At 40.2% G+C, this 10,815-nt stretch overlaps 1 protein-coding gene across 1 annotated transcript in view; it reads left to right on the top strand.

Annotated features, from left to right (window-relative positions):
• Nucleotides 1–5,231: 5,231 nt before the first annotated feature.
• The window catches only part of LOC131245752 (WD repeat-containing protein WDS homolog), a 30,874-nt gene continuing 25,290 nt past the window's right edge, over nt 5,232–10,815 (top strand). Inside the window, exon 1 of the mRNA XM_058245428.1 lies at nt 5,232–6,379. Within this exon, the coding sequence (XP_058101411.1) occupies nt 5,726–6,379 (654 nt within the window). The 5' untranslated portion in view covers nt 5,232–5,725. The remainder of the gene's footprint in view (nt 6,380–10,815) is intronic.

The raw sequence follows: 10,815 nt of genomic DNA, 5'->3' as shown, positions 1-10,815 counted from the left end.
GAACCAACTCCTATGAGGGGTCATGTGATACAAATCCTCGTATCAAAAATTCATTCATCATCGAAATACCTAGATTTTGATGTGGTCAGCATGTGACTACCACTTGCCTCCTCATTAGATTCCTCAGTGTTGGCCTCTTTAGAAGAACCCTCTGATTTTTCTTTCCTAGACGTAGGATTCTAACAATCCTTCTTCATGTGCTCTATCACGCCATAACTCTAGCTTGTCTTTGCCTATGCCCTTGGATTTTGATCTCAATTGCGAAGATCATTTATCCCATTAAGAATTTCTCCCCCTCATAACCAATGCATATATAAAAGCTCCTACATCACTGCCTTTCTCTCTTATTGTATTCGACTGAAGAGCTGAGATAATGATCTCAACGTTAGTGATCCTCATCCTTCATCACCTCATCCACGTCCAACATTTTGCAAACAAGTCTATTGAAGTTACTAACGTGGGTCTCAACGTCAGCCCCCTCAGCCATCTTCAGATTGAACAATTGTAGCTTCAGATATAAACGATTCTCAAGAGACTTCTTCACATAGATGCTCTCCAACTTCACCCTTGTATTAGCCATAGTCTTCTCTCTTATAATATTGTAGAGGACATCATTTGCTAGACATAACTATATTAAGATATTGGTCTTTTAATCTAACTTGTTCTACTTTTCTTTTTTTACAGTTTTCGGTCGGTTTCTAAAGAGTACATCTTCAAATCCTTGCTGAATTAGAATGCTATTCATCTTCACATTTTATAGTTCAAAGTTGTTTTTCCGGAATATTTCTCTATATCGAACTTTATGCTAGATGCCATAGATACCTTATTTTCATATTCAATATGTTATCAAATGTTATCTTCGATACCACTTGTTGAGACCTATGGAAGCATACAGAGAGAAATCAAACAAAGTAATTACAACCGTACAAAACAAATCCAATAGAGAATACTATGAATTTACATGGAAAATCCTTTGTGGGAAAAAATCACAACATAAAGCGATAATACACTATGAATAACAAAGTTACAAGAGATAAAACCTTACCAATCAAAGCCCTAAGAGAAAAAAGCCTACATTTTTTTTCTCTCCAAAACCCTCTTAAACCCTTAAGCATGTCTAGCCCTCTCCTGAATCCCAATTACACCCATATATTTAAGTTAAAAAGCCTACATTCCTTGCTCTTACCTAGGTGGTAGACTCTCAGGAGTTTCAACACCTGGTTGAGGGTTTGAGTACCCATAGGTGGTGAAATCCCACTACGGCATGAGTGTGTGGTGGTGTATATGCGTGTGTTAAAAAAAAAAAGTTCAAATGGAATTAGAAATAAATCATGCAAAATCGCAAAACTGTGCAATTTGTTAACCCATCGATTTGACCGGTTGAGACATGTCAATCAATCGGGTCAACCTATCAAAAGCTCCAAAAATAGTCTAAAGAGTTTTGCTAAAAAAACCTGAATATCTTCGATATCCTTTGACTTGTTGCCCATACTGTCGACCAATCGATGACCCCTATTGCCTTATAGATTTGGGGCATCCGATTTTCAACATTACATTCGTGTGTATTATATTTCTACCATTGTTTGTTTTACATGGCATTTTTGGTGCTTTTATAGTCTAAAGATATAATATATATATATATATATATATATATATATATATATATATATATATATATATATATATATATATATATATATATATTACCTATTTACTTTTACATGTGTATTCTTATAGACCTTTGTCTTGTAATTCCTTCTTAAACAAACATTTACTTTAAAATAATAATGATGGGACATTTAGATTGGAAATTAGTAAACCAAACACACTCTAAACCTAAATTCACATGGTGTGGGGCTCATTTGAGTTGGAAATACAGTGATTTTTTTGAATATTTCTTTATCCCCATGAGACAAATCAGATGAATGTACTAGATGGGAGATAAACCCCACATTGAGCCTACACAGCATTAATGATGGGTATTCTATCCTTGACATTCCCTATGGTATGGCCTACCTGAAATTTGGATGGTCATACTTTTTGGTTCAATAGATACCGTCAGGCAAGGGGCCTACTGGACGGAGTAGATCTCACGAGAGTTCCACTGACGTGAACTCTGAAAGGATCCTCCGGTACAATTCTTAAACAAATGGCTAGGGCTGATATTGGACCCTACTCAACTCAACCTAACCAGGAAGGCAAGATTAGGCTAGTCAAACTGACCAGGCTAGTTATACTTAAAGACCCGTATTCCAATCTCGACTTGCCTTGGTTGGTGCTGAATTGGGTTCGGTGGGTCCAGCCTGACCTGTTTATTGAATAGGTTGGGTTGGATTGGGTTGGGTCGAGCTCTCGATGAATTTTAAGTGGATAGGGTCAGACCATAGTGTAATAGTTGCAAGTTGGGTTTGAGCCGAATTCCTGATCCGTTTTGTATTTGGGCTGGTTGACCGACCGGACTGGACCTGAATGAACCCAACGCAGTTTACTCTTATAAAGCTTCCGATGGGGAGTCCCACGGTCACGTGTACACTTGGACGTAAGCTGTATGGGAGTTTCGGTAGGGACGAATCTACTGTATTATTTATCCCACTTAACAACGAGGCCCTTGTTTTCACAGGTGGAGTCTTTTCCTGGCCTTTTTGTTTTCTTTATTTCTAATTCGAATGAAATGAAAATTTTACAAACAACTGCCGAATTAATACCGAAATTACATTTGGGTACATTTTTTAAAAGGTTTTCAAAAGCTTATCTCATTAATTTAATCATTAACTTGATAATTATTAGTTCACTCCCTTATGTCACATCCTGTACCACACTGAGATGTCGACCTTGGGAACAATGGTTGGAGGGTTGAGTGGGCCCCAATGTAATGCTCATGTAAAATTCAGTATGACCATTACATGCATGTTAGGTTGAAGGCCTAAAAAACACTCCTGTATATTATTCAGGTGAAAGGCATTATTGGATACAATGAACAAGGCAACGATCGTTCTCTGAACTGTTTTCCTTGGTTTGGTCCACTTGAAATATGAATGGGCTATTTTTGATCACCTGGTCTAAATAATGGTGTGGTATCTAATGGTTGGAGTGGATTTCATTTCATCATTGCAATGGTTCCTATAAAAATCAAGGGTGGATGTCTCTCTCCTAACTCTTTCCTTAGGTATGGCCCACCTGAATCAAAAGTTCATCTGATTTTTTGCTTTTGAGATCAATGATGCGATTACATATTTAGTGGTCAGGGTATATCTTAATTACATACACATCATAGTGGGCCCTGTCAGTGAGATGGACTTTTGTTAGCCCTATCTATTCACCAAGTAAGCCACAAGAAGAGAAAAAAGTATGGCCCACTTGATGAGTGGATAGGGCTGACTTATTGTAGAAAGTGTTTCTCATGATGGGTCTACTCTATTAAACCGATTGGATGTCCCATGCACTTAGGAAGTTAGAAAAAGTATCCACTTATTGAACCATAATCTTTGTTTCAACAGGTTGACTTGACCTTTTTTTCTTTGATATTTTAGTCCCGTGGCTGTCTTAGCCGTTTGGAAACAACCAATAGATTTTGATGAGACTCACCATGATGTTTGTCTGAAATCCACTCCTACCATTAGATGTATAACCCCATTTTAGATACACAGCTAAAATATTAGGCTAACTTTTACTTAATGTAGGCCGAACTAAAGAACATAGTTTTAAAAGAGGTGTCCATCCTCGACTTTTCTAGAGCCCATTGTGATGATTATATAAAATCCACTCTGACCATCAATGCCATACAATGATTAATGCCTGCAATCTAAAAATCAGGTTTGTATATAGTTTCTGATCTAGGATTCAAAGAAATATTTTGGAGGGCAAACATTGCCTTGTACATAGTTTCTAATCATGTAATCTACAGGAATCGCCTAACATGGAGTGGGGCCGCAGGTGGCCAGGATAGATTTCACATGAGCATCATGGTGGAGGCCAATTGCTTACCGGCCATTTGCTTGTGTGTGGTTAAGAAAGCTAACATAAGTAGTGGAATGATAATACTTTTGATCGTTGGGGCATCTTCTTGAAAATCATTTGTAAAGCTGTACATGAGTCGACCCCAGCGCGAACTCGGCTCAACTCGGTCCTTGAACCTGATTGGCCGGCTCGGGACAATTCGAGCCAGTGCGGCATTTTCTCAAACACGTAAAGTACTCCTTCAATTTCTCACGGTATGCAAAACAGCAGTAGCAATTTACAAGTATTTCATCAAATACTAAGTAATTATCATCAAAATCAAGATCCAAAGGTAATTTTATCATGTAATGTTTTTCTTTTGGTAGTGATTTGTTTCATATCCATACTTTCCACGCCACCATCCAATCCCACGGAGTATCCATCCGAAACAATACTTCATCGAGTCATTTCATCAAACACTTGGTGAGCAACATCAATATCAAAATAACCGAGTCACCGAACTGGTTCGATCTGAGTTCAATTCGAGTTAAGATTCGATCCGAGTTGATTTGAGCTCAGCCAATCTTGAACTCGACTCAAAATTTTTCCGAACTTCAAGAACCAGCTTGACTCGGCTTGAACACAGTCTTGATATGAGTCGAAATAAGCTTTTTCAAGTCGAGCGAGTTAATCAAGCTAACTCAGTTCATGCACGGCTCTAAACCTTTGACAAAAAGTGCTGGGCTGTAAATGCTAGATTAATGAGATAGTGATTTGTAAAATTCTCCAATAAAATCTTACTCAATACCAATTTTCAAAATCCAATCAATTTCATCCAAGTATCGGACCTATTATCAACGGGACCGGATTAGATGTAGGCACGGTTATGGCATGAGCCCAAAAATGAAGCAAATCCAATTCTAGTGTACCATGCAGAGGAAACAGTGGTGATTGCACGTACCACCGTTAAAAGCTATCTCCGGCCCAATCTAAAGCTTACGAATGTTTATTTGCCATCCAACCTGTCCATAAGGTCGTGTAAACCTGTATGATTCAGCTTGATCCAAAACTCGTGGCCCATTAATGGTCAATCACCACTGTTTCTACGGTACGGTACACCTGAGAATTGTATCTTCTTCATTTTTAGTCTCATGCTTTAAAATGATGTGGCAAAACGGATGGACGGCGTGGATGTAGAATATATGTATCAAGGTGGGCCCCACGGTAAGGTCCGCACCGTCTTGGGTGAGGCCGGGACCGCGCCTAATCCGCTACCCTGTCAACAATCTGTTCGATCCTTCCTATGGGTAGTTCTTCCTATTTTCGGTGCTCCTGATCTCTAACATTTCCTCTACTCCTTCCCTGCACCCTGGTCCCTCTCTTTCACTTCGCTTCTTCTGCTCTGAGATCTATTCTCTTTGAATTTCAGCATTTTTTGGGTTTGTCTTCTTCTCTCCAACAACCCCTTTTCGTTTCTGGATCTTTTTCATCTTCTCCTCAGCGATCTCATCTCATTCGATTTTGGGGTATTTCAATATCTTCTTCTTCTCCTCATTCGGTTTTGAATTTTGGGTCTTTGGATTGTTATTCTACCAAGCAATCTCCAATCCTCTCTCTCTCTCTCTCTCTCTCTCTCTCTCTCTCTCTCTCTCTCTCTCTCTCTCTCTCCCCTGTTTCTTCTCAAACCTGGCGACTGATGGCGAGTATTGTCGAAAGAGATGGAACATGCTGAGTATCTACAGCTCGAATTGCCATCCAAGCATCAGAGAAATCCCGCAATTCGGAATCCATGGAGAACTATAATTCTCCAACGCTCGGCCCGAAAGGAATGATAAGAAGGACTGAATTCGTAAGAATCATTATCCAATCTCTCTATTCTCTTGGCTACAAGAAGGCTGCTTCTCTTTTAGAATCAGAATCCGGGATTTCCTGCGTATCTCCGGAACTCTCATCAATTCAATCCCAAATCCTCGACGCTCGATGGGACGATTGCATCCGTACCCTTAACAGTATCAGCGATTTGGTCGAAGAAACTCGAGCATCGGCGTCTTTCCTCGTCTTCCGGCAGTGTTTGTTGGAGTTATTGAACTCGGGTGATGAGTCCTCAGCTTTAAGAGTCCTTCAGAAACGGATATCTCCACTGCGGGTCGATAGGAAGAGGGTTCACATGCTTGCATGTGATATCATTTCGTTGGAGGAGATTGGATCAGGTGGGAAAGATGGTATGTCATCCATTGGTGAGTTGCGAAGAAGGCTGTTGACTGAGTTGGAAGGGTTGCTTCCTCCGCCGATTACATTGCCCGAGAGCAGGTTGAAGCATCTGGTCGAGACAGCGGTTACTATTCAGAGGGAAGCTTGTCTTTACCACAACTCAACCGGCACAATTTCACTCTATGAGGACCATTGCTGTACTCGCGATCAGATTCCCACGGAGACTGTGCAGGTGGGTCTCATTTCTATCTATATGAGTTCATACCCCTTTGGTGTACTTTGATTTCATTGAGTAGCTTGCCTTTAAATGGAACTCTTAGTTTTGGTTAGCATTAATTTTTTAATTTTTTTTTTTGAATTGCAAAGTATTCTGATACATTGGTCGAATGATTTGGCTAAGTAATTTGTCTGAAGTAATTATCAAGCATGAGATTGATTTGGGTTATTGAGTTTGAGTATGAACTCATAGCTTAAATTTCATATTGATTGGTGATTTTGCATTGCTTTGTAAGAGTAGGAAATTACTTTGTGCTTTAGTACTTACCGTTCACTGCTGGTAGCCAAGATGGTGTATGTTGTTTGTGAACGATGTGGTGTTGGTGGACGAGTCTAGAGAGGGGCTGAAGCTAAATTAGAGGTTTGGATGGAAGTCTCTGAGAGTCTAGAGGCTTTAAACTAGCTGAACTGAGGCAAACTATTTGGATTGCAACTCTTGTAAGAACAGTTGCAGAGTTGACCCTTAGGTAAAATCGAATGGTCAAGAGATTCCACATTGTGATGTAACAAAACATTGACTCTAATTTTCAAAAGGATGAGGAGATTTATGGTGATGTTTCCAATAGAATTAGAGTTGGGTGGATGAAGTAGAGATGTGCCTCTTTTCTTCTTTTTTTTGTCATTTGTGGTCTCCTCGTGCTTGTGAAACTTAGGGAATTTTTTTATAAGATAGTTATTTGACATGCTATGCTCCATAGGGTAGAGAGTTGGGTAGTTTGAAAGTGACGCGAGGAGAAATTGAGTGTCGTAGAGATGACGATGCTGAGATGGATCTGTAGCCAGACAAGGAAGGATGGAATTAAGAATGAGGGTGTCTGAAGCATCCTAGGAGTTTGAGAGCATATTGAGATAGTTCGGTCATGTTCAACGAAGATAGGGAGGGGAACAATGAAGGTTCAAGGGACTGAAAGGAGTTCAGGAAGAAGTCCTAAAAGGGTGTGGATTAAAGTGGTGAGAAGGGATATGAAGGCTTATTTACTTACTGAGGATAGGGCCCTAGATAGTATTGATTGGGGAAACATGATTTGCAAAGCTAACCCTAAATAGTCGGAAGAATGATGTGATGACTGATGATGATTAGGAACCATCCTATGAATGCATAATTCTTGCTTTGGACATAAGATGAAAATCAAACTGATTGGTTATTATTTTGCATTGTCTTATACCTATTCTGTCTATGAAGTTTGTGAAGCCCACGCTACACAAGCACAATGCCAATATGGCACATTTGCAACATCCAAGCTTTTCATTAGGTGGGGCACACTATTTAGTTCTTATGTCTCAAAACTCAAGCCATTTCACTCCTGAGCTAGACTACATTGTACAAAAGAAATGGATGGCTGGTGCCAACCTAAGTAGTAAAACAGCCCGTGTTTTAGGCCAGAAGATGTAAAGAATGTGGCCCACCTAATGGAAAGCTTGGATCTCGCTATGTGCCATATTGGCATGTGTGCTTCTGCATGGTTGGCCAGGTCCCCACCTATTGTGGGCTTAACAAACCTCCCTTTCTTCATTTGGGCTATAGTTATCTACACCAATTATTCCCAACTGCAAGTTAATTTCCAAGGTAGGATTTTATATCAATTGTGTGATTTTGTTATTGAAGTAATTCTTGTATGCATATGCCAGCTTGTTTGGATATGCAGTTTATCATATCAGATGCCTCGTGTCCATGTCTACAGTGACAAAGGGATGCAAACTTCCAATTCCCATAGTTGTAAGCATGAAAATACATTGTAAACGTTACATGGGGTCTTCGTCTTGTTTCTATGAACTCGTATTTCTGCAAAAGGTGGCATTGAATGCAACAAATGAGAAAGGAAATACTTCATGGGGAGAGCACTTTCGGTCAAAAAAGAGGGTCGCGTGATTTCTCTTACAGGCTTTGATGGTTTGAAGATGAAATGAGGTTATGAGGGGGTGGATTTTGTGTGTAGGAAATCTTAAGATGTTGTAGCCTTGCATCTGAAGTTGCCAAGTCATTCTTCATTGCTGCTCTGAGTAATTTTTAAATAGCTCTCATAGACTTTTGGGTTATGAGAGAATGCAAAACAGTTCGGGGGAACACTGAGAATATAGCAACACCCTGTCATTTAGTGACACTGCTGTGATCTGTGGCTGGGTTGGGCTTCTTTGCCTTTGCAGTAATAGCACGCTGTTGAAGGCATGACTATGGCTGATTGGTGATTACTGTCCATGTGCAATCGGAGCAACTACAGTGAGAAGTTTGTTGAACTCTACCTTCAAAAAAAATGTATGAAATATTGTGAAAGAGAGTGTGTTTTGTGTGCTTTATGGGTGTAGGTTGGAAGATTCCCGATTGGGAAGCTTAGTTGTGGAGCCTCTCACTAAAAGATTATGTCTAAATGGGTTAAGAGATCATGGCGTGTATTGTGCAAGTAGCTCTTGTGAAAGGAAGGGATGACAATGATTGTTACTCTTAAGAGGAGATAAAAATGACAAAATCCTAAGGTCCTTGAAACCAGTGTGATGGGGACATCACGCGCACACACGCACGCATGCCGCCCCCTACGCACGTACGAAAGGAGAGGGAGGGCCCCATCGTCGATCTGGCTCGATGACGACATCCAGGGTAGGCCTCTTAGTTAGAAGACGGCATTTTGGTTCATTAGAGTGGGCCCGATAATCAAGTAAAGCCCATCATGGGATCTCATGATCGGGGCCCACTAGTCGGATTAAGTTCATACTTTAGGTTTTGCTTATTTATATTATTTAGAACATCATGAACGCTTTAGATTTCTTTGTTTGATTTTTATTTTTATTTATTTCATCGCTAAGTAATAGGTTATGCACATGGCGCGAGTTTTGGGGTATAGGGTTTTCCTATAAATAGGCACCCCTTGTAGGGTTTTTTTAAAAAATATATATTCAATAAAGATTAATAAAAATTACTGCGTTTTCCTACTCCTTTCCGAGTTATGAAAACCTAATTGGGTGCGAAGTCCTCCCTTCTTCGAAGGGCTAACTACCGTGGTGCGAAGCCATATCTATCCCGATTCACCCCCACCTTCTTCCATCCATATTTCTCCTCTTACTAGCATTCCATCTGTAAATCCATCAATAGTTGCAACCACTTTTCTCTCTACAACAGATTTTCAGAATCTGGCCTTGAAGGAGGGCTGAAACTTCGGCGGAGCACCACGCACAAATCGTGCATCGGATCAAGCTGAGATTTGAGAGTTTTGGAGTCCATCCTTGGCCGACCAGGGCCAAAGTGGCCTTTTTCTGAATAGTGGGCCCCACACACATGCGGCCGTGATCACAAGCACGTGCGTCTGGGCCATTGTTGCTATCCGCGCGCGGAAATTGTCTTCCGGTTTAAGTTTCCTCCTTATTTTACCCTCTCATACCAGTTTTTCATAAACCCTAACCCTAGATTGCATTATCCTTAATTTATTTGCCAATTTTCTCACCCTAGGGTTTCTTGAGTTGAAATTAGTGAATTCCTTGGATTAGGGACTGATTGATGTGCATGTGTGGATGCATCCCTGGCCGACCAGGGCCAAGGTGGCCTTTTTTGGAATAGTGGGCCCCACACACGTGCGGCCGTGATCACAAGCACGTGCGTCTGGGCCATTGTTGTTGTCCGCGCGCGGGAACGGTCTTACGGTTCAGGTTTTCTTCTTATTTTACTCTCTTATACCAATTTTTCATAAACCCTAACCCTAGATTGCATTATCCTTAATTTATTTGCCCCTTTTCTCACCCTAGGGTTCCTTGAGTTCAAATTGGTGAATCCCTTGGATTAGGGACTGATTGTTGTGCATGTGTGGATAAATATTACTTATCTTTGAGTATCGTTTGGTTCATAATTTTTATTGATATAGCCCTAACATGTGTAGGCTTGGACCTGCATAGATTCCCCTTAATTAAATGTTTGGACTTTTGTATGGGATATGGAATTAGTGTAATTGTTTCTGAACTAACGTGATCTTAAACCTGAAATCTTGCACATCATATTTGAATTTCATGTCCTGCATGACAGTGCAAGAGTTATTTAAGTGCAGGCATGTGGCACTTGAGTGCATATCTTGATAGATCTATGGATATTGGATGGTATCTCCAAGTTGATGTTGTCCATTCATTGTTGGAATGACGCATTGTCCAGACTATTGTTTCAAAGGTTTTTTTCTCCGTGAATCTTAACAACTGAGCTCTCCTTTATTTATTTTTTTGCAAAAGTAGCATGCCTCCTTTCAGTCCCAAGCTTTCTTAGAGCCTCAGTAGATTGCACTGAAAAGCCCAATGGGTAGTGATGCCTAGAAGTTATAGAATTTTGGATAGTATAACTATCAACTTGTGATAGAGGTAGTTGATCCCAGATATGACATAACAATCTCTTAGGGCACTATAAGTTACTATGCTCCCTAG

Source organism: Magnolia sinica, chromosome 5, assembly GCF_029962835.1.
Source record: "Magnolia sinica isolate HGM2019 chromosome 5, MsV1, whole genome shotgun sequence".
Taxonomy (NCBI): domain Eukaryota; kingdom Viridiplantae; phylum Streptophyta; class Magnoliopsida; order Magnoliales; family Magnoliaceae; genus Magnolia; species Magnolia sinica.
This window is presented reverse-complemented; position numbering and strand designations above follow the sequence as displayed.